Source organism: Hirundo rustica, chromosome 19, assembly GCF_015227805.2.
Source record: "Hirundo rustica isolate bHirRus1 chromosome 19, bHirRus1.pri.v3, whole genome shotgun sequence".
In the NCBI taxonomy this organism is placed as follows: domain Eukaryota; kingdom Metazoa; phylum Chordata; class Aves; order Passeriformes; family Hirundinidae; genus Hirundo; species Hirundo rustica.
The window spans coordinates 3,677,662-3,699,910 of NC_053468.1; the positions used below are offsets into that span (position 1 = coordinate 3,677,662).

A 22,249-nucleotide genomic window follows, 5' to 3' on the forward strand; every position below is an offset into this window, starting at 1 on the left:
CAGCTCCAGCTCCAAACTCATCACAGCTCCAGCCCTTCTCCTCTTCCGAGTGGAGCAAGACCCAGGGAAGGTGCATACCAGCTTCTGGAAGAGGTGGCCCATGGTGACGTTGCTGTCCCACTGCTGCACCTTTGGGCACAGGCTGTCATAGAACTCCTTGTGGATCTCATAAATATCCTGGATCTTGTAGAAAATCGTCTCGATCTGCTGGAGGGTGAGGACAGGCTGCGACGTGGTGGCCGTGGCCTTCAGTGGCTTCATGGGCTGCCAGGGAAGGGAGAGTTTGAGATGAGGGCTAAGAGGAGAACACTGGAGGTGAGGAGGATCTGAGCTGGCAGCAAGGGCGGCCCGGGACAGAGGGACCAAGGGGTACTGCGGGCTCGTGCATCCCCGGAATTCCCCGCAGCGGCGGTGACCCCGTGTTGTGCAACAGCGTCTCGCCGTGAAGGTCAGCAAGTGCACAAGAGGAAGCAGGGCTATAAATATGTCCCCAACAGGGACACGGGCAGTGGGGGAGGTGAGATAGGACAGGAGAGAGCAAAGCTGGCTCTGATGTGGCTTCTGGAGCTTTGCTCCCACTCAGGCTGACACGGCTGGGGGAAGTCACCCAGGAAGAGATGACTCCATCCATCCATCCATCCATCCATCCATCCATCCATCCATCCATCCATCCATCCATCCCTGGAGGGGCTGTCCACTCTGGGGGCTGTGCTCACCAACAAGAGGGCCTCCAGCTGGTTGATGTAGATCTCCTCGCTGGCCAGGAAACCGGAGAGCACCAACTTCCGCATCTCCAGGCCTTTGCCAGCGTCCCGCTCGCCCTGCGGAACACACCAAGGAGCCTGGCTAAGCCAGGAGGAGACTCCTCATCCCACCAGCCCATTCCTGGCATCCCCACACGGGCACATGTCCCTGCCAGCGTCGGGGAAGCTCCGTGGCAAGGCGCGGGCATGTGCCCGATGGGCAGCAGAGCCCGTCTGGAGCCAGCTGGGAAAGCCACGAGCCGCTCTGGCTCCTCTCCCCTCCCTGCTCCGGGCTGGCCACGAGCCCAGCGCCGCTGGCAGCGCTCCAGGATGGCGCACGGCATGGCAGGACTCTCCCAGGGCAGAGTCCAGAGACGCCCAGTGAAATCATGCTTGGCGCTGCACGGTGCTCCCACGTGATGCGGCACCACCCTTCCCCTTGGCTGAGGTTTCCCTCGGGAAGTGCCACCCCAACAGGCACTGCCCGGTGGCACTGGGGCACGTCCCAGCGCCCAGCTCTGCTGCAGCACTGATGCTCCTGTGGCGTCACCCTCATGGCAGGGAGATGCCGGGGCTGGGGGGGCTCTGAGACCCTCAGTGAGGCTCTGCCGGTGCCCAGGCATGGACACCCCAGCCCCTGGATCATCCCTGGTCACGCCTTGGCCTCTGCCCTTAAAAATCACACTTGAGGACCAGGCTTTGCCACCCCGACAGAGGCCAAGCAGAGCCACGGGGGCATCACTCTGGGCCATTCAGGACGGTTTGGAGGGGACATTGGCCACGTCTCACCTCTGCCCGTGCCAGCCCTGGCTGTTGTGCCAGGGGAGGTGGCAGCCGCAAACACCTGGGGGGCACAGCCCCAAGGTGGGCATGGCTGAGGATCAGCATCTCTGCCCCACTCTAGTGTCCATCAGCCATCCCTGGGCGCTGATGTGACAAGCAGAGTGTCCACCCTGCCCGGCTGTCCCCCTACGGCTGGCCCAAGGTGACCAGCGCAGCAGGAGGGTGCGCGGGGGGGCCACTTTTATTCACTGGGAGCTCGTGGGCTCTTTGCCACAGATTAGTCATGGGCTCTTCCTGCTTCCCCCAGCCTGGGCCCTGCGCAGGAGCTCAGGGGATAAGGGGCCCACCCACGCTCGGGGCCCACACACCCCACGGGGACGATGCCAACAGGACCCCCGTGACCCAGAGCAGTGACTCTTAATCAGGGCCATGTGGCTACCCCGTGCAGGAGGCCAGGAAGAGCAGGGCCAGAGCCCTCTCGCAGCACCCAGGCACCCTGGCAGGGTGGGCAGGAGAGGGATGCTGAGCTGCACCTGCCAGCACAGGGGTCTCCTCAAGGTCTGTCCCCCAGCTCTGTACTGGGACTGTTTAGGAGTTTCTGGCGGCCGAGCAGCGAGGCAGAATGTGAAACGAGCCCCTTCCTGAGCATCCAGCGCGGGCTCTGCTGAGCCACGCAGCTCCCACCCCGCAGCACGAGTGGCTCTACTCCCCCCTGGAAGGACCCAGGTGGTGGTCACCCCACCCTGAGCCCTCCACACCTGGAGCCTGGCACAGCCCTGGCCACGGGCAGTGCTGGGGTGTGGTGGGACCGCAGTGATGCTCCCGCTGCCCCCAGCTCTGCCCCTCGCCAGCACCCACCACATCACCCCAGGAGCTGTTCCAACACCTGGGCATCACCAGCACCAGCAAGATGCCCCTCGTCCCCACACCCACCGCCCAGCACGGGAGCAGGGTCCCCCCCCCGCTGCCCACCTTGTCGCCGGGCGAAAACGGAGACACGGGGCTGGTGGGGGTTCCCGGCTCAGAGTCATCTTCATCCTCCAGCACTTTATCCAGGTACCCTATGGCCTCCTCTTCCTCCTCCATGGCCGGCCGGGCAGCGGGGCGCACAGGGGACCCCACGAGGCTCTAGGCAAGGGGCTCAGGCGGCCGAGCCGTCCCGGCCTGACTCAGCTCTGGACGCCGGCCACCAGCGCGGGATGAAAGGAGCCATTATGGGATCCCCGGTGCTCCAGCCTGACCCAGCTCCGGCCTCCCAATCCCCGGCGGCCCCGGGCGCTCCCGGCGCGGCCGCTGAGCCGCCTGCGAGCTCCGCGCTCCGGGCAGCGCTGCGAGCACGGGGCCAGCCCCGCTCCCGGCCGGCTCCGCTCGGCCCCGGGGCCGCGGGCGGTGCAGGGGCCGCTGCCCGCACCCTGCGCCCCGGCCGGCAGCGCCGCTCCGCCCTGCGCGCTCCTACAGGAAATGCTCTCTCGGCGATGGAGGTGGGGCTGCTCCGCCGCCGCAGCCCGCCCGGCTGTGGTCACGGCTGGGGCGAGCGGCAGCCGCCTTCCCCGGCCGGTTTTTCCAGCGTGTGTCCGGCAAAGAGCCGCGGGGAAGGGGGTCCCCTGCCAGCCCCCCGCGCTCCCCACCCCGGCAGTGGGAGAGCATCCCTTCTGTGTCCCGTGGGAAGGCAGAGCCGGGCCGTGGGGATTGCCAGCAGCGAGAAGTGAGCTCGGAGGGGCAGCAGCATCGCCGGGTCCCACGTGGGAACATGGCTGTGCATCCCCGGAAGGTGCCAGACCTCTCCCTGCCCCAGAGGTGACATGGCTGTGCATCCCCGGAAGGTGCCAGACCTCTCCCTGCCCCAGAAGGGACATGGCTGTGCATCCCAGGAAGGTGCCAGACCTCTCCCTGCCCCAGAGGGGACGTGGCTGTGCACCCCCAGAAGGTGCCAGACCTCTCCCTGCCCCAGAGGTGACATGGCTGTGCATCCCTGGAAGGTGCCAGACCTCTCCCTGCCCCAGAAGAGACATGGCTGTGCATCCCCGGAAGGTGCCAGACCTCTCCCTGCCCCAGAGGGGACGTGGCTGTGCACCCCCAGAAGGTGCCAGACCTCTCCCTGCCCCAGAAGGGACATGGCTGTGCATCCCCGGAAGGTGCCAGACCTCTCCCTGCCCCAGAAGGGACATGGCTGTGCACCCCCAGAAGGTGCCAGACCTCTCCCTGCCCCAGGGGGGACTTGCGGCAGTGTCACAGAGCTGAGCCCCGTGTGCTCGCACATTCCTGCCGCACCGCTGCCCCAGCCTGGCCACAACCGGGACACGGGGACACCGGCACTGCTGTGCTGCTTGTGAGGGACGCTCGGGGCCTTGGCAAACAAGGCAAGAGCAGGCTGGAGGAGGGGACACTAATGCAAGATCTGTTTCGGTAGCAGCAAAAGGGGAACCAGCGGCTGCATGTGCTCTGCCCGCAGGAGCCATCTCTTCTCCCTGCACCCATCTGAGCCTACAACAAACTCCCGCTGTGAGACGTGGGCAGGGACACAGACACAGGGACTTTCCAGAGCCCGTGTCCAGCCCTGTGTCCATGCCAGAGCTCGGCCTTTGCACCACAGCCCTGCCCAACACGGCCAGGTCCCCAGAGTGGGCAATGGTTCCTTTCCAGGAGAATGCCACCCACAATGCCAAACCCAGCAGGGACTGGGCCATCAACTCCACACCACGACCTCGTGTTCCCAGGTGGGATGGGGAGGGTTAAGATGTATCTGCACGCAGCAGTTACACGCCCCAGACACGCTTACAGCTGAGCCAGGAGCTTGCAAGATGAGACACCCCACCAGAAACCTCCTCCAGCCTGCTCCAAGGCAGTGACGCCAGTCCTGCCCCACCAGAGGGGAGCAATGGGGTGAACATGGCACCCAGTGCCATGGGGTGAACATGGCACCCAGTGCTATGGGGTGAGCATGGCACCCAGTGCTATGGGGTGAACATGACACCCAGTGCCATGGGGTGAACATGACACCCAGTGCCATGGGGTGAGCATGGCACCCTCTGCCATGGGGTGAACATGACACCCAGTGCCATGGGGTGAACATGGCACCCAGTGCCATGGGGTGAACATGACACCCAGTGCCATGGGGTGAGCATGGCACCCTCTGCCATGGGGTGAACATGGCACCCAGTGCCATGGGGTGAACATGACACCCAGTGCTATGGGGTGAGCATGGCACCCAGTGCTATGGGGTGAGCATGGCACCCAGTGCCATCAGCCACACGAGCACAAGCCTGTGCCCCTCGTGGGGCTGGACACACTGTGCCAGTATTGGAGGGTGCTCTGCCAAGCCCCAGCACAAGCAGCTCCAGATAAAGAGCTGGAGGCAGAGCTGGCACTGAGCTCCAACGCTTCCCAGTCCTGTCGGTCACAACCAAGTCAAGGTCCCTGCCTGTGCCCAGACTCAGCCCTCTGCCAGCATCTCCCCCAGCCCTGCTCCCTGTCCCCTCTGCTGTCCCTGCTGGCCTCGGGGACACAGCGCTCACAGCCCCAGCACCGGTGTGTCAGGGCTGCGGCTCCAAGGGCTCTGCTGGGGGGACAAGGAGCCCGGAGCCCGAGCGGTTTAGAGACAGCCCCGGGAGGCGGTGGCAGAGGGCAGCACTCTCCCCTCCGTCCCCAGGGGCGCTGGGTGCCGGGACGGCGATGCTGGGCAGGGCGACCCCGGGGAGGAAGCCACACCTCTCCCTCTTCTGCCTCAGCATCCGGGTCAGGAGCTTAACTCTTTCCATGACAAAAATAAAACTTCACTTTTCCCGGCTCGGGCAGCGGCAGCGCCGGGGGATCCCCCAGCCCGGGGCCGTGCGGCTGCTCCCCGCACTGACCCGAGGGGCCGAAGCGCCTGCCTGGACCCCACCGCTCCCGGGCTGGATGGAAACTTTGATTCTGGAAAAAAAAACAACCCCACTTTTTGTCCCTTTGGATGCCATCCCGCAGCTCTCCGGGCATTCCTCCTCTTTTGGAAAACCCAAAGGGCTTCCCGAGGATGCGCTGCGGTCAGCAGGGGTTACATCTAAATTGCCCAGAGCCAGGGGGGGGACACCTCGTGTCCCCACCCCTGCTGGTGACCGCTCCCCGAGTGCCACTAGATGGAGCCGGCAGCCCGGCGGAGCCCCAAGGGCTCCCGGAGCTGGGCACCCGGAGAACTCCCCTCTTCAGCCCGCCCGGCCGTGCTCCCGCCCCGGGACCCCCGCTCCGGCCAGCCCAGCCCCTCCCGGCTGTGCCACCGGGCATGGCACGGCGGGACAGGGACACAGCGTGTGCCAGAGCATCCTCCGAGCCGCTGCTCCCCGGAGCCCGGACCGCCGCGGGCAGCAGAAACCGGGCACGGTCCCACAGGACACGGCGGCAGCAGAGCGCCACAAGCAGAGCCCCGATCCCCCCCGGCCCCGCTGCAGAGCCCCCAGCACCTACCCCTGTGCCGAGGCCATCGGTGGGCGTGGGCGAGACTCCGTCCCCGCTCTCCTGGCCGCGGGCGCTGAGCTGGGGGGACATGGTGGGCGATTCATCGATGTAGGGCATGGTTTCCGAGCCCTCCGGCAGCGCCTTGGGCTCCTCGTTGCCCTCGGCGTCGTACTCGTCCGCACCATAGTTGAAGTCTGGCGGGGTGAAGAGAGGGTGGCCGTGAGCATCCGGGCAGGGCTCGGGGTCACCGTGTGGCACCAAGGCCACCCAGCCCAGCTGACCCCGCGTCCCAGGGCCGCTCAGGGACAGCCCAGGCCAGCCCAGCCTGGCTGCCTGCTCAGCCAAGCAGGCGAGGAGACATCACACATCACACCGAGCATCCTCGGCCCCGCAGGCGTCCTCTGCTCGACACACTTCCCTATATTTGAATAATTAACGGAACAGAGAGGCCGACGGCCTCGTCTGCGCGGGGACAGCTGCTCTGCCAGACGCCGCAGCCCCACGCAAGTGGCTGTGCCCTGTCTGCCCGCCGGCCACCGTCCCTGTGCCATCATCCCCGGGGAGAGACGGGCTGGGCTGGCAGCCACTGCTGTCCTCCTTGCCTGCCCGTGCCCACACTCCTCGGAGCACGGAAATGCGTGCCAGGCCGCCTGGATCCGCGGCACGGGGGGCAGAGCCACCCCCCTGGCGGAAGGGCTCCATTGCCTCCCCGATGCGGGACCGAAGGGAGCTGCGTTCCCAACGCAGCATGAGCCCCCCACCCCAGAACAGCACGCATCTTGGGGTGCCCCACACTGACCCACAATCCCCCATGGCCCAGGGGAAGGCATTTCGGGGAGACAGAGCCGCAGGTGGGAGGGCTGGGGGGGGGGGCTCCAGGGTGTGCAGCGGGGCCCTGGGGCGCAGCGGGGACCGGGGTACATCCCAACCTGTTACCATGGGAACGGCAGCGGCTCGGAAGAGGTGGCTGCAGCAGCCCCGAGATGCTGACAAAAGGGAGGGGGAAGGGAGCCCGGCTGCGGCAGGGGCGGCCCTGGGGTGCAGCCAGCACCCCCCACCATGCTCGCGGCCAGGAGCCCCTCGGCAGCTCCCAAAGAGGCGGGGGGCTCATCCAACACCACCCCGATCCCAGCCCCTCGCTCCTCTCCCATCCGGCAGCCCCGTGGATCCCTGGAAGCTGCATCCCCACAGGTTTCCTGGGCACAGACACTGGGGGGACCCCAGCTAAAACCCCAGCTGATATCCTGACCAAAACGGGCTGCGCTGGGCTCAGAGCAGCCACCCCAGACCAAACCCCACAGGGCCCTGGCCATCCTGGACAAGGACTCCCCTGGCTCCCACCGACACCGCTCAGCACATTAATATTACATCCTGCTTCCGAGGGAAAGTGGATAAATCTTTAAATCAAAGAGCGCTGCAAAGCGCGCCCGGGCCAGGAGCCCTGCCAGTGCCACTGGGGAGGCATGGGGAGTTCCATCCTGCACTGAGAGGGGTTGACATGGGCCAGACTCACCCCATCTCTGCCAGGACACCACAGCCCTTCTCAGACCTTACTTCTTCAGCAACTGGCTGATAACAATCCCTCAGAGGCTGTGGGGCCACCACAGCCCCCCTCCAACCCGGGAGCTGGCTGACCCATACCACCCCCTGGTCCTCAGCTTCCAGGAAAAAAAAGGATCCCTAAGCTGCCCTGCCTCCTCACGGTGGGATGTCCCTGGTCTCTCCCATCCTGGACAGGTCCCAGCACCATCCAGGAGCACGGCAGCATCAGGCTCACGAGCACCGGTGTCCCCCACGATGGCCACTCCCAACACACACCCACCCAACCAGGGACTGTTCCCAGGCTGGGAATGCCCCAGAACATCCCAAACTGCTCACCCAAGCACCTCTTCCCATCATGGGGAGCCAAGGCAGCAGAGAGGGGCCAAAGCTGATGGTCCCCACCAGCTCGGAGGCCATCAGGTGCCACCGCCTTCCCTCCACCACGGCCAAGGTCTACAGCTCCAGGCTTAACCACAGGGACACCCAGAGTGGCACTGTCACTGTGGCAGGCCTGGCAACCCCGGCGGGGTGGCTCAGCAGCCAGTTAATGAGGAACAGAGTTAATGAGGCAGCTGGGGACCCTGGGAGGTGACACCTGCAGCAGTGCAGGGGAGAAGGTGGCATGGAGAGGGAAGGGACTGGCCTGCAGGGATGCAGGGATGACCTGGCTCCTGTTGCTACTGGTTGGAACAGATCTACATCCCAGTCCCAGACCAGAGCTGGGATGAGATCGACAGGCAGTGCACCCAAGGAGAGGGACCCACAGGACATAGCCACGTCCCCACAGCCCCAGATGTGCCACCCACAGCTGTGCAGGATTTGAGGGGCCTCACCTGCGGAGCCTGGGCAGAGGAACCTCCCCAGCACCCCCACAGCAGCCAGGACAGGCAAGGGAGACGCTGATGGGTGAGGGGACACAGAGAGGTTGTCCCCTGCGTCTCCTTGCCTGTGGGGCGCTTGTGCCACCCAGGCAGCCCAAACCCAGCACCTCCCTCCCTCCTCCCCCACAGCTGCATTGCCCCTGCAGCCCGTTCTGTGCCCGTGCCAAAACCCAGTGCTATTTTTGCTCCTGGTTTTTAGCAGCAGTGGAAATCCTCCTGCTGCACCCCAGGCATGGAGACCGAGGGGAGAGAGGAAGCCTCGCCCAAGGGAGCCACTCTGAGGGGCAAGGACACCCCGACCTGAAACAGCCTTGTAACCCCAACCCCAGAGACAGCTCCAGAGCCCTGAGCTGCCTCCAAGCCCACACTGCACCAAGGGATGCTGACACCCATGGGATGCTGACACCCATCAGCACAGAGGCCCTGTGAGCTGGCACATGGCCCCAGCAGGGTGACAGGGCCAGGAACACATCCCCATGAGGGATTTTTTTTTCCCCAGGAAAATGTTTTTGCTCTGCCACACATCTTCCCAAGCTGACCCAGGCCGCTGCCAGCACGATGGTCCCCAGGAGGGAGCTCGGCCAAGGGCAGCAGCTGGCTCCTGCCCAGGCCGGACAGAGCAGTCACAGCAGCTCAGGGTGGCACTTCCAGCTGGACACGTGCTGTTCCCTGAACACCCTGTCGGTGTGTGGGCACACCCCAGTGCTCACCCATCCCATCCCACCCCCAAGAAAAGCCCAACAGCCACACTGAGCCTGTGAGATTTTGGGGAAACGCCACGGTTTCCCTGTGCCTGGGTGAACATTCACCATGACAACACAGATGTGTGAGCTGGCCTCGGACCTGCCTCCCTGGGCCTCTGCTAAAGGCTGGCTCCACACAACGGCATCTCCTCCACACCATCACTGCCTTGCCCAGATGAAAGCTGCACCCTGCCCTGCATCCCCCAAAACATGGCCGTGCCAAGCAGCCTCCCCCACGCCTTGGGCAGGGCAGCTGGAGCAGGATTTGGGATGGCAGAGCCACGGCTTTGCAGAGATGCCCTGGCTGGGAAGGAGGGTGCGGAGGCTGGGGCTGGATGTGGCTCCAGCCCAAACACCTGCACAGCCGCCCCAGAGCCCGGGGCTGCTGCTGGATGTGGCCCCTGGCTGTGGACATCAGAGGCTTCGGGCTGGAAAAAAACTTAGGGAGGCGGCTCAGCCCTACACAACGTGGCCCTTGGCGGCCCCTGCTCCCTCTAGGGCATGACAGATGCCAGATCCGTGCATGGAGCATGCTCCGGAGCATCCCACCTTCCCACGCACCCGTGCCAAACCTCGCTGCCCCAGCGGCACCAGGCGCCGAGCCCAACGCTGCACCCCGAACCGCACCCCGGGGTGCCCAAGGAGCAGGACGCTGCCCCAAAAATCACAACGGGGACCCTGTAACCGAGCTCCCCCTGGCCACGTCCCTGGCTGCCGCTGAGACGGCTCCCATGAGACCGGGGCCGGCACGGCTGCGGGGCTCACTCCTCCCTGCCGCCCGTCCGTGGCATCGGGGGGATTCGCACGCCCAGGCTGCTGCAGGACGCCCCCGGCCCCGGCGGCTGCCAGCCCCCGGTACCGACACCGCGTTGCCACAGCACCGCCGGCACAGCGCCTGGAGCTCGCTGCGAAAATCACGGCTGAGGGAGGGAGGGAGGGAGTGAGAGAGAGAGAGGGAGAGGGAGAGGAGCCTTCCCACGGCATCGCAGGGACGGCAAAGGGACCCGGGGCCAGAAAGAATCCCCAAATCCCCCTGCGGGCAGTGCCAGCTGTCAGGAGTGACCCGCTCCGGCCTCAGCCAGCCCCACCGCGCTGGGGACACCGCCACCGCCACCCATCCCGCTCATGCAGCCCCCCGGAGCAGGCAGCGCGTCCCCGGAGCCTGGGGGATGCCGGACCCATCGCGGCCAGCTCCATCCTGCCACCGGGGCACGCGAGATGCTCACGGAGGAGAGCACAACCCCCTGCCAGCATCGCCAGCCCCCTGCCCGGGCTCGGCTCCGCCCGGGACGCCCAGCCCAGGCTCCCCGGCACGGCATCCCTGCATCCCTCTGCATCCCCGCATCCCTGCCCAGCGCGACGCAGCGTTACACAACAGGTAGGGGCGAGCCAGCCCCTCGCCCCCCTCGCCCCCCCGCCAGCCCAGGCCACGTACTGCTGTAGAGGGTGTCGATCCAGGAGAGGCGAGGCAGGCCGCGGTGGCTCAGCGGCTCCATGCTCGGAGGGCAGCGCCGGCGCTCAGCCCGCTCTCATCTCACAACAAAGGCGGCGGCGGGAGGCGGGGGCCGGGGCCCGGGCGGGGGCTGGATGGCAGAGCCGGACACGGCCGCCTGCCCGGGCACACGGCCGCGCTTCTGCCAAGGGTGCCCGGGGAAGGAGGTGCCGCCCGGCGATGGCAGCGCGTCCCGCCTCCCGCCCCTGCCTCGCCGGGGGGAGCCGAGCTCAGCGTCCCCCCGCACGCAGCCACGCCGACCCTCCGCAGGGGTCTGGGGACCGGCGAGGAGGAGGAGGAGGGCGAGGAGGGGACGGTGGTGGCACGGCGGCATGTGCGGCTGCCCCCCCGGCCACCCCAAGGAGAGCGGGAGGAAAGGGGGGGCCTGGCTCCGTCACCCCTTCCACCAGTCTTATCTCCTTGCTGTGTGACCTGTGCCCACTTCACGGCAAAACCTCCCCAGCCCCTCGGGTCACTAGGGCTGAAGGACACGGGCTCTTGCCAGCCCTGCTCCCCCTGGTTCTGGGAACCGGGGCCTGCAGGAGCCGGGAGCAGCCCTGCCCCACACAGCCGGGGCTGGCAAAGCAGGACGTGGGCAGGCAGGGGTTAAACGGCCCACCCCGGCCGCATGTAGCCAAAGGAAATGCGAAGTGCCAGAGTCATCAACCCCAATATGTCAGGGCGCCAGCCAAGCGTTCAAGTGCAAAGAGCGCCCTGGTTCAGCCCGTGCCGGCGGTGCGGGCACCGGCCCCTGCCAGCGCCCTCGGCCGCGTCCTGCCCGCGGGGCCGGCGTGCGGGGAAGGGCCGGGGCCGGGCACGGGGGCCAGATGGGAGCCAGGCAGGAGCGATGATGCTCTGTCGGGCACACAGGGAAAAGCAGAGCCATCCGAGAGTCAAAGTGCCAGGACGCGGGTGGGAGAGCTGAAGGGATACTGGCCTGCCCTGCCAGGGCACTGTCACCGCCCCATTCCCGCTCCCAGGAATGTCCATGACAGCCTTGGCCGCCCCGTTTTGGGGGAGCACAGCAATGCCAGCGCTGTGGTTCAGCACGGCTGGAGCACAGGGAGCCGCTGGCACCTGGCATCCAGGATGAGGAGCCACTGCTGCCCGCAGCGCTGCCCTGCCCGCCTGGGGCTGCGTCCAGCATAGCAAGGATATCCAGAGTCTCTGCACCCACAGGCTGGGAGTCTGCCCTGCTGAGCCAGGGGCACAGGGTGCAGCCCCACAGCTGCCATTTCCCTCCTCCTGCCCCATGCCAGGTACTCTGGGGAGCTGAGACTCCCCTAGTCCCCAAAACATTAGCACAGGCAGTGCCACGATGTGACAGTCTTTGCTGCTGTCCACCCTCCACCAACTCCCCCATCCACTCCTGCTTCGGCTCAAGCTGAGCACGTCCTTGCTTTGTCCCTCAATGGATGGAGAGTTTCCTCCAAACCCCAAACCCCTGCAGCCCCTCAGAGCCCGAGGTGACACAGCCCTGCCAGGAAGGTGACAGTAGTTCAGCCGAGAGCATCAACCTTGCTCATGGCAGGAAACCACACTCCCCTGGTGCCTTGGGGAGCCCCGCAGCAGCACCAGCACAAGATGCAGCTGCTCATCCTCAGCACGATGGCTGCAGAGCCGCGGGGGCAGCAGGCAGCTGGTTTTCCACGCACGCAGGCAGGGAGGGGCTTTTCCACGTTTTCCCCCCAGCCAGATGCACTTCCTCGCCGCTCCCACCCACGGCACCAGCCTCTCCGTGCCCACTTTGCACATCCGCCTCTTTAGCCAACACAGGGCAGGAGCTGAGCACTGGGAGGAGCTGCCAGACCTCCTGGAGCCGTCCCCAGGCTGGTCACCCCCAGGCTGACGCCACACAGCAGCTCCCGGCCAGGAGGAGCAGGCAGGCAAGTGCCCCACAGCTGGGTGAGCGTCCTGGGAAGGCCAAACTGGGGCCACCCTGTGCTGCAGCACTAACCCAGGCAGGTGGCCTGGCACAGCCCACACTAACCAGCCCCACCGAACTGCTGGGCTGTGCTTTCAGATGGGTTTTCACACTCTTTTCACCTTTGCAAAAAACAACAACAACAAAACCTCAAAACCTGCAAAAGCGGCTGAACCTTCCTCCTCCCCCCGTGGCTGGGGGGAGCACCCACCCACACCCCGGCACCCATCAGCCCTCGGTGACAGAGACCGGTCCTGGGTGAGGAGACGCTGCCAACCGCGTTCCCAACCCCCGCCAGCCGCCCCCAGCTCCAGCTGGGAGCATCCCTGCGGCAAAGAGCTGGGAGCCGAGCTCCACCATCCCTCCCCAGCACCAGCCAGCCCTGCACAGCCTGCCTGGTGTCTGGCTGTCTGCCTGGCATCTGCCCAGCCCCTGCCCGCCAGCCCACGCATCGCTATTTCTGGGCTCTTGTGCAAGAGTCCTCCAGTCACAGCCACGGGAGCTGCAGGAGCCCCAGCGCTTGCGCCCAGAGCTGGGCAGGGGCTGCTGGTGGGCACCCAGGGCTGCTGGTGGGCACCCAGGGCTGCTGGTGGGCACCCAGAGCTGCTGGTGGGCACCCAGAGCTGACAGCGACCAGAGAGCAGCTCCAGAGCCACCTGCACCTCCAACACCGGGGGATTTTTCCCTCAGGAAGAGTGGAATGGGAGAGGGAGGCTGAGGGGAGCACCATGCGAGAGGATCAAGAAGGACTGAAAGAGCAGCCAGAGCGCTTTGGTTTGGGAGAGGAAAAGCCTCTGTGTGCTGGAGCCGTGGCAGGAGCACTGCCAGGGCTGCACGGTCTGGGGCTGAGGTGGGAGAGGGCAGAGGAGAGCCTGGCTTCCCCAGCTCCTCCAGTGCTGGGCTCCTCCTCTGCTGGGCTCTCAGGAGCTCCAGGCTCTCAGAGCCTCTGCTGGGCTCTCAGGAGCTCCAGGCTCGCCCTCGCTGGTGCAGAGAGGGAGGAGAGGAATAAATGAAAACGTTTCCAGCCTCCCTGCCAAGGAGCATGGCAGGTCCTCAGTCCAGCACTAAACTTCTCTGCCAGTATCACTTCCCCGTGGAATTGAAACCCTGAGGTCTGTGCTGCATCAGCCCCAAGCTGCACTACCTGGGGCTCGGCTGAGAGGTGCCTGGAGAACAGGGCACTCCCTTGGAGCATCCTGCCCTCAGGGCAGTGCCAGGCTGGCTGCCAGAGCCAAGCAAGCGTGGGGAGGAGGGCAGAGACCCGGCCACAGCAGCGCTGCCCCTGGCCTCTCAAAATACCAGAAGGAGAAGGAATGAAAGGTGGTGGCTGGTCAGAAAAAGCCCTGGACTTCAGGTGAAGGCCTGGGCCAGCTATTGCACCGTGCTTCTCTTGCTAGAGGGAGGCAGCTTTGGCTGTATCTGCCACAGCCCCAGCTGCTCCTCTGCCCCCAGCCCTGGGCCGGGGTTGCTTCCCAGCACAGGAGCTGTGGAGGAGGAGGTGCTGGTTCACAGCCTCAGAACAAAAACCGCCCATGGAACAAAAACCGTCCATGGCAGAAAGCCCCGGCCCAGCACAAAGGTCTCCCTATCTGCCAGATCTTCCAAAAAATCCCTGAACTTTACAGCTGGGACTTATCTGGAGGCAGATCTGCAGGAGTCCTCTGGGATTCTGCTTCGGCTGGCCAGGCTCCGCTCGGGCTGCAGCCAAGGGAGCCAAGAAGTGCTGCTGCTACTGATCTACACACGCCAATTATCCTGCTTAGCAAACACTGACAAAGTAATTTGGGGTGGGAAAGCCAAGCCTGCTCCAAGCTGTCCCTGGGGGACGACAGGGTGAGTTCTGTGTGTTCCCTCGGGCTGGCTCCCGGCCACTGCTTCAGGTGACCTCAGAGGGAGGAAAATCCAGCAATGGCACAAACCAAAGGGACATAGGTGCCACTTTCTGGGATGGATGAGTGAGCTGCCCTGGCCAACCCAGGCTCCCTTCTCTAACCCAAGAGAATATGAATTCCCTGCCAGCAGAGAGAAAAGCTTCTCCCTGTGAGCACTGCTGCAGGCTTGGCCACAGCAGACAGCGTCCAGCAGAAGACAGAGCAGAGCCATCCCCATCCACCGGGATCCCAACTGGCAGGAGGGGAGGAGGAACCCGAGGAACAAAGAGCCCCGCTGCACAGAAGTGTCTTCCCAGGGAAACAGAAAGAAAACAAACCCCAAGCAGATTTCAATAGCCTTACAATGCAAATGTATTCAGGCCCCGCAGGGCACTTCTGGCTCTATCCAGTCACCTAATGAGGGATCCCTGCCTGCCCTGCTGCTGCCACTGCTTCTACCTGGGGCTACTGATCACCCACAGGCAGCCACTGCCAGCCTGGGGGCCACCTCCGTGCTGAGGGGCTCGTCCCCATGGTGGGCACAGCCCCTGGCACCGAAGGGGAAAATCCATCCCCTCCCTCCCTTCTGCAGGGGAGGTGCAGCCCGGCCCCGGATGCTGCCGAGCTGGGGGAGCTCAGCATCGGCTCTGCCCCGAATTCTGGGGGCCAAAACCCAGCCAGTGGGGCTGTGCCCAGCTGGACAGAACACAGGGACGCACGGGGATGCACGGGGATACACAGGGATGCACAGGGATGCGCCACCCAGAGCCACCTCCTCCAGGAGGGATGTTGGCATCTCTGTGCTAATGAGAGCAGCACTGCTGCCGTGCCAGGGGAGTGCCCCTGCCCAGAGACAAACAGGGACCCCCAGCCCTCTGTGTGCCCATCCTGCCTGTCTGCAGGGCCCTGGCACCTGGAAGGGCAGATCCCCCACCCAGAAGATGCAGCTGCTGCCACGGTGGTGCCCACAGGCAGAGCTGATCACAGGTTTCCCCTCTGCTCCTTTACGAGCCCTTCACTATTTGCCCATCAAAGGGCAAACTCCAACAAGCAGCGCTTACTGCTCTCACTTAAAGCTTTAAACTTCAACTCTTCTTCTCAAAGGCTTTCCAGCCTCATAAACTTTGCATTAATTTACGATCTTCTTTAACAGTGACAACCCATCCCAGAGTTAACCCTGCAGTCCCCATCTCAGGCTGCACCACTCTCCAAGGGAGCAGCCTCACATCACTCAGGGGCTGCTGTCACAATGCCATCGGGGGGTTTGTGGAGAGAAATCACCTCCCCAAATGCTGCCGGGCCCCAGAGCAGATGGAGACAGTTCAAAGGTCCCCAGCAGGCACAGGCACACACACACGCTGTGGTTTTGTCCTCGCCTGAGCAGTTAAAATCAAACACTGAGGCTCTGCCTGGCCTGCCCTGGACAGAGGAGGAACTTCCAGCCTCTTCAGAGCCAAACAAGCACTTTCTAACAACAGGGAAATATAATGAAGTAAAAATTGAAAAACTAAATATAAGGACACGGAGGTGGCAGATGGGAGACACAGCTGTCCCCACCGCAGCTCCCTGCTTCGGCACCAAGATCCCATCCCGGTGCTAAAGGAAGGGAAATGGATGCACAGACCATGCAACATTTCACCCTCCTTGGGCTGTGGAATCACCATTCCTTCCCCTCCTGCACACCATGACCTGCCCCAGGCACAAAGAGATGCTCCGGGACAAACTCCATTGCTCACCATTTTCTGTCCTGCTTCTGCAGAATATTCCAAGAAAGGGACGAGGAACCAACAGAGCTGTCCCATCACCTCCACAGCTGCAGGGAGTTTTTCTGGGACAGACAGAGGTGCCACTTTCGCAGCAGCAGCGCAAGCTGAAAGCAGGGATGGAGTAGCAAGAACAAGCCCTGACTGTACCCAAATCACTTCAGGAGCCCCCAGCATGACACCTGTGCCAATCCAGCCCCGACCTGGGCATGCAGGGGTGAGGGGGCCAATGCTCCAGGAACTCCAGATGCCCCAGGGTCCCCTCCCTGTTTCAGCCCTCTGCTGCACACCCTGACACCGCCACATTTCTGTGCTCACCGCCCTCCGAGGCAGGACCCCGCTGCTGCTCCCTTCCCACTTCCCAAGGTACCAGTGAAGGCAGTGCAGCTGAGCAAGGAGAAGAGCTCACGTGACTCCAGAATCCTTCCTTGAGAGAAACTGTGATTCCAGCTAAACACAGGGCTGGGGCTTCACTTACAGCACATCTCGCAGCCGCAGCATCCCGCCGCAACCAGATCCACCCACCCACGCCATCACGGACTATCCCAGCTATGCCAGCGCTCCCCAGCCCAGAGCTCACGTTTCTGGGGTGTAGAGCACTGCACAGGGCAGGTCAGGGGCTCCCAAACCCCGCAGCCTTCCAGAGGAGCTTCAGCTCCATGCCAAAGCCAGCCTCTTTCTGCGCTTCCCAAGGACAAAGCGAGGAAACCCAGCACCGAGTTGGTTCCGCCTCTGCGCTACCCGGCTGCCGGGCACAAAGCATCTCCTCCGAGCATCACCGCGTCCTCCTCTCGGCCACCAGCACCATCTCCTGCTCAGCTCACCCTCTCCTGGCTGGCACCAACCCACAGCCCTCCATCCCTTCGTGGCAAACACCAGGAGATGGAAGCAGCGCCCAGCCCGCGCACACTCAGCCGCGTGTTTGGCCACAGGGCCAGGCGACGGCCAGGATGAGGGGAATTTTCTGTCCTTTCCACGCTTCGTTCTGAGCCATCTGCTCGCTACCGCTCAGATTTGGTCGGTCCCGGGTGAGCTGGCACAGGCGTTATCTCGGATGCCAGGATGGCGGATCTGGCTGCCACACGCGCCGCTCTCACGCGATAGCCGCCGACGGGGGCATCTTGCAGATTGCCTCGCTTTAAATCAGATTAATCACAAGCTACTTAAAGGAAAACACGGTATTTCCCTGGTAATTCCCATCAAGGCGATATTCAACGCTCCTTCACTTGCCGTCCAGAGGGTGCTTCCCAAGGCTGATCCAGCTGGGGACTGACTGCGTTCAGCCACAGCACCGCTAAGCTCCAAAATTCACATTAAAATACTGAGGGGCCCGGGCAGAGCAGCACTGACTGGGTTACACACCACCAGAGTGCTGGCAGGAAAAGCAAACAGCACCACAATCAGGAATTTTCAATTACATCTGAAACACAGAGAAGTGAGAAGAAAACGACAGGAGCACCAGGTTAACCAAGTGTCCACAAAAGAGGGATCCAGGCAAGGACCACACACCTCTTACTGCACTCTCAAATTCTGCTCTTAAATGTCAGCACAGTCAGTGCACACAGGGCCCTTCTAACACCCAACAAAGAAAATGCTGATGCCTGGGAAAGGCTCAGGACAGGCTCGGGACAAGGCCGGGGAGGGCTGAGCCCAGCCGTGTCACGGGGCCAGGAGCCGGGCACTCAGCAGAGGGGATGCTTCCTCCTCTGATGACTGCTGGAGCTGCTGACCCTGAGGAAGACCCATTTAGGGGAGGAGGAAAAGGAGGAAGAGGCCACATTCAACCACAGCAGATGGAACCTTGGACTTCAAAGTCTGGCCGAAGCACTCACCCCCACCAGCTGCAAAGGTCTCACAGGGTGGAGCAGGGCTGGACCCCTCCAAGTTATGAAGCCGGGACCCTTGGGAGCTTGTGCTGTGCTTCGGGGAAGCCCCTTTAACATCACCCACCCACCTGAGTGCAGCCTGGCACCATCCCGGCTTTGGAAACATCCAGGAGTATAACCCAGACAGAATCAAAACACAGGTCTGAGCGTAAATCAGGATTTGCGCTTGGTCGCTCTGATGCACTCGAGCCACTTCAGCCGCAGAGCAGCTCTCCAAGGAGCAGAGCCCGTGCCTGCTGCTGGGAGCTGGAGAGGGGCTTGGGGCAGCCCTTTGAAGGCAGCACTGCCAATGTCCTTGCTCCTGGCTCGGGGCTGGGCACAGGCTCCCACGGCCGACTGGGGAGCGGGACAAACGCTCACACGTGCAGCACGGTGACAGCGCCGAGAGCAGCCACGTACTTTGGACGTTTCACCTCCAGGCGGCTCAGGAAGGTGAAGTGGAAGCTTCCTCCAGCACCGCAGACTAATGCAATAAATATAAATGAACTAAATATTAAGGATAATTTGACATCAGAGCACTTGCTCTCCAGGCAATCTTAAACCAGCACGATACGCCCTCGGGGGAAAAGCACCACCTCGAACAATCGAGCAAGAACAAAATTAAGTCAGCTGCAGAATTGGCAGCATTAAAAGCGACATTCCCTAGCTGCCAGGACTGTGTTTGAACCGGGTTTAATGCTGATGCAACAACAACTTCCAGGCCGCTGGAAGTAGGACAGTGTGACGGCTGACAGCGCTAGCTGGCTGTGCCTTCAGTGCCACCGCACAGCCAGGCACTTGCGAAATAACACCGTCCTCAATCCACCTAGGAAAACGCCCGGGGACGTGTCACCACTCCGGCATGCTTCTGCTTTAGGGCCACCAGGACTTCCCCGCAGGAGGTGTCACCTGAGCAGAGGTGTTCCCGTGAGCCGGGTCACGCCGGGAGGAAGTGACTCCTCCGCAGCGTCCCGGCCCCAGAGGTGGCTCTTGTGCCACTGGCCCATCACCATGAGCCAGCCGCAGGGGACTGCCCAGCCACGCTCCTGGCACAGCCAAGGATGGGGCCTTGGCGTGAGCGGGACGGGGAGGAGACGGCGACTTGGGGCGACCTTAGTGGCTGCTCAAGGACCGCACCAAGGCGCGGGTGGCGTGAGCCGCTCGATGGGGATGGCAAAAGGCCTTCGGGCATTCCCGGCTCCGCTTCGGCACGGGGCGTGACGGGGACACGCCGGGGGTCCCACGCCGAGTCACAGCGCGGACTGCACCGGCCGCGAAGGCGGGGATGGCACAGGGGCTGGGCATCGCCTCGGCACGGCACGGGAGCGCGGGGCTAGGCGGTGCCGGCGCCGGGGATGCCCTTGACCGTGCGGCGGGGACGGCGCAAGGGCCGGGGACACGCTCGTCCCCCGGGGGGCGCGGGGTGGGGACGGCTCCCCCTCACCCACCTGCCGAGGAAGCGTCCTCCGCGTCGGAGCTGCCGGCGCTGCCGCCCTCCGGGGAGCTGCCGGGGGGCCGGGGGGCGGCGGGCGGCGGCGGGGGGGAGGCCCGGGCCAGCGCCGCCTCCAGGTAGCCCACCTTGAAGCGCTCCTCGGCCAGCGCCCGCTGCAGGCGGCGCAGGTGGCGGCGGCAGCGCTCCAGCTCCCGCTCCATGGCCCGCACCGAGCCCAGCTCCATGCGGGGCTCCGGCTCCCCCGGGAACTGCGCCCGCCAGTGCCGCGCGAAGTCCGCCCGGGCCGCCTCGCCCGCCGCCATCCCCCCGGCCCGGAGCCGGCTCTCCCCCCTCCCCCGGCACCGCCGCCTTCCGCCCCCCGCCGCCGCCGCGGGGCCTGACGTCGGTGCCGCCCCCGGCCCGGCCCGCCCCGCCTCGGCTCGGCACGGCACGGCCCCGCCGGGGCGGGGGCAGCGCTGCCACCGCCCCCCGGCACGGCCCCGGCTGCGGCCCGCGGCGGGAGAGGGCGGGGATCGGCGGAGAGAGAGCTGCCCGGAGCACCTGCGGATGGGATGGGATGGGATGGGATGGGATGGGATGGGATGGGATGGGATGGGATGGGATGGGATGGGATGGGATGGGATGGGATGGGATGGGATGGGATGGGATGGGATGGGATGGGATGGGATGGGATGGGATGGGATCACCAGCGGGGTGCGGGTGCTGCGCTCCCGCAGCTCACAGACTCCCACCGCCCTCTCCGGTCTCCCTGAGGATCTGCGGGCAGGGGGATGTGGGCGAGGGAATGCCCGGTGCCGGCAGCTCGGGGCAGTGACAACGTGATAACTCGTGCCAGAATCCATCCCACGCACGCCGGGAGATTCCCGAGCCGGGAACAAGCGAGCCTTGAAGGCTCCTGCGCCATGGGGTGGCTCCTGTGCCTTCCACAGCTGCCCTGGCCTTTGCTACAGAGCTGTGTCCCATCCTCATCCTCTGGCCAGTGAAACTCTGCCAGCCCTGTTGGTCTCAGGTTGGATGAGCCTTTCCTGGCACACGGAGCAGCGGGCGCTGGCTCCTGTGGTGGGCAACGAAGGCCTACAGCTCCCTGAAAGGAGTCTGCAACCTGGTTTGTGTCTACTCCTGAGGAGCAGGGGGCAGGACAAGAGGAAATGGCTTCAAGGCTTAAAATGGATATTTGGAAAAATGCCTTCACTGAAAGGATGGTCAGACACTGGAACAGGCTGCTCAGGAAAGTGATGGAAAAGTTCGAAAAAAACCATGGATGTGGCACTTAGTGGTTTAGTGATAACAAGGCAGTGCTGGGTAAATGTTTGGATTCGATTAAAGGGATTTTCCATGGAGTGACTGTGATTCTGTGGAGGCCCAGGTGAGCCTTTTGCAACTGGAATAACTGAGAACCTGTGCCCCTGGCTCACTCCCGTTCCACAGGATGCGGCTTTCCAGCCTGTGCCCGGTGCAGTGCGAGGCGCTGGAGCAGGGATCTCACCCTCCAGGCAGTCACCTCTCTCAGTGCCTGTCCCTGCAGGGTGGCTGCCTGGGCACGGCTGAGTCACCAGCCCGTGTCGCTTGTGCCACCTGGTCGTGCCCCAGCAGGAACAAAGCGCCCTATTTATTTACCCGCGGGCAGTGTCGCAACAGCCGCCTCCTCCTTCCCCTCGTCACCAGGAATGGGGTCCTCCCCGCCCGCCAGCTCCCACCCTGCCCTGCCGCAGGCTCCCCTGCTTTGCTCTGGCACATCCATGCATCCCAGGGAGGATGGATGGTGCTGGGACAGCGCCAGGAGCCGGGCAGCCCCCCCAGGCCGTGCCAGCTGCCTCTGCTCTCCATCAGGGTTTCACCTCCAGTGCCCCCGGATGGCTCCAGCAGCTCTCACCTGGAAGCAGCTCCGGTTTGGATGGATGTGGCAGCTGGCCCAGGGCTCTTTGCAGGAGCTGAGGCTCAGCAGCAGTGTTAGGGGGGCACACCCAACACACACCCAACACACACCCAACACACACCCAACACACACCCAACACACACCCAACATGCACCTTTGGGACCTGTGAGAGCTGTGACAACGGGCAGGTGCCCAGCGGTCGGCAGTGCTGCAGTCCAGAGTGACACAGGATGGGAGGTGGGGAGTCCCCGAGGTCCAAACCCCTTCTTGGAGGCTGGGGAGCGCCGTGAACGGCCTGAAATATGCGTGGCGACAGATAATTACGGCTCTTTCATCATCCGTCAGGCAGACGGGCCCAGCAGAGCCTCACAACTCGTTTCTGGCTCCCCATCTCAGCCCATAAATCTCTCCAGCACAGGGTGATAAATCAGCAGGGAGCGGGGCCTGGGTGGGCGTTCCTGCTGACCTCCCAACCCGTAATGGGCACCTAGGTCGGAAGCGCCCAGGATGAGGTGGGGATGGCCCAGCGGGATGTGCTAATTACAGGTGGCAGGTGGCATCAGATGGCCCGAGATTTATGGCCTGGCCTTGCCTGCTTCCACGAGCTGGGGCTGGATCCCTGCAGCCCAGAGACCCAGAACCTCTGGCAGCTCTTCCCAAGGATCTCCCAGGGGCTGTGGGTGGGCTGGGGACAGCTTTGGGACTGCTGCCCCTGCCCAGGCACCACCCAGCTGGGACCGCCTTTGTGCCAGCTCAGCCTCTGTGTCTGCTCTGAACTGCACCTCCTGACCTCCAACACCAGCAAAATCCTCCCCGTGGCAGGGATCTGTCCTGCCTAGCTGAGTTTTAATCAGGCACGTCCCTAAGTGGGTCTGACATCCG

General features: G+C 64.1%; 1 protein-coding gene across 3 annotated transcripts in view; it reads right to left on the bottom strand.

Annotated features, from left to right (window-relative positions):
- The window catches only part of ABR (ABR activator of RhoGEF and GTPase), a 38,155-nt gene extending 18,594 nt beyond the window's left edge, over positions 1-19,561 (bottom strand). The window contains exons 1-4 of one of the 3 annotated variants that reach the window (XM_040082226.2): positions 19,487-19,561; positions 5,967-6,151; positions 717-821; positions 79-264 (exon numbers count right to left, since the gene is read on the bottom strand). In XM_040082226.2, the coding sequence (XP_039938160.1) occupies positions 79-264; positions 717-821; positions 5,967-6,074 (399 nt within the window). In that variant the 5' untranslated portion in view covers positions 6,075-6,151; positions 19,487-19,561. Of the gene's footprint in view, positions 1-78; positions 265-716; positions 822-2,498; positions 2,804-5,966; positions 6,152-10,558; positions 10,665-19,486 lie in introns of those variants that run through there. The other 2 variants (XM_040082227.1, XM_040082228.2) reach the window with 2 other exon arrangements.
- Between the last annotated feature and the right edge of the window lie 2,688 nt (positions 19,562-22,249).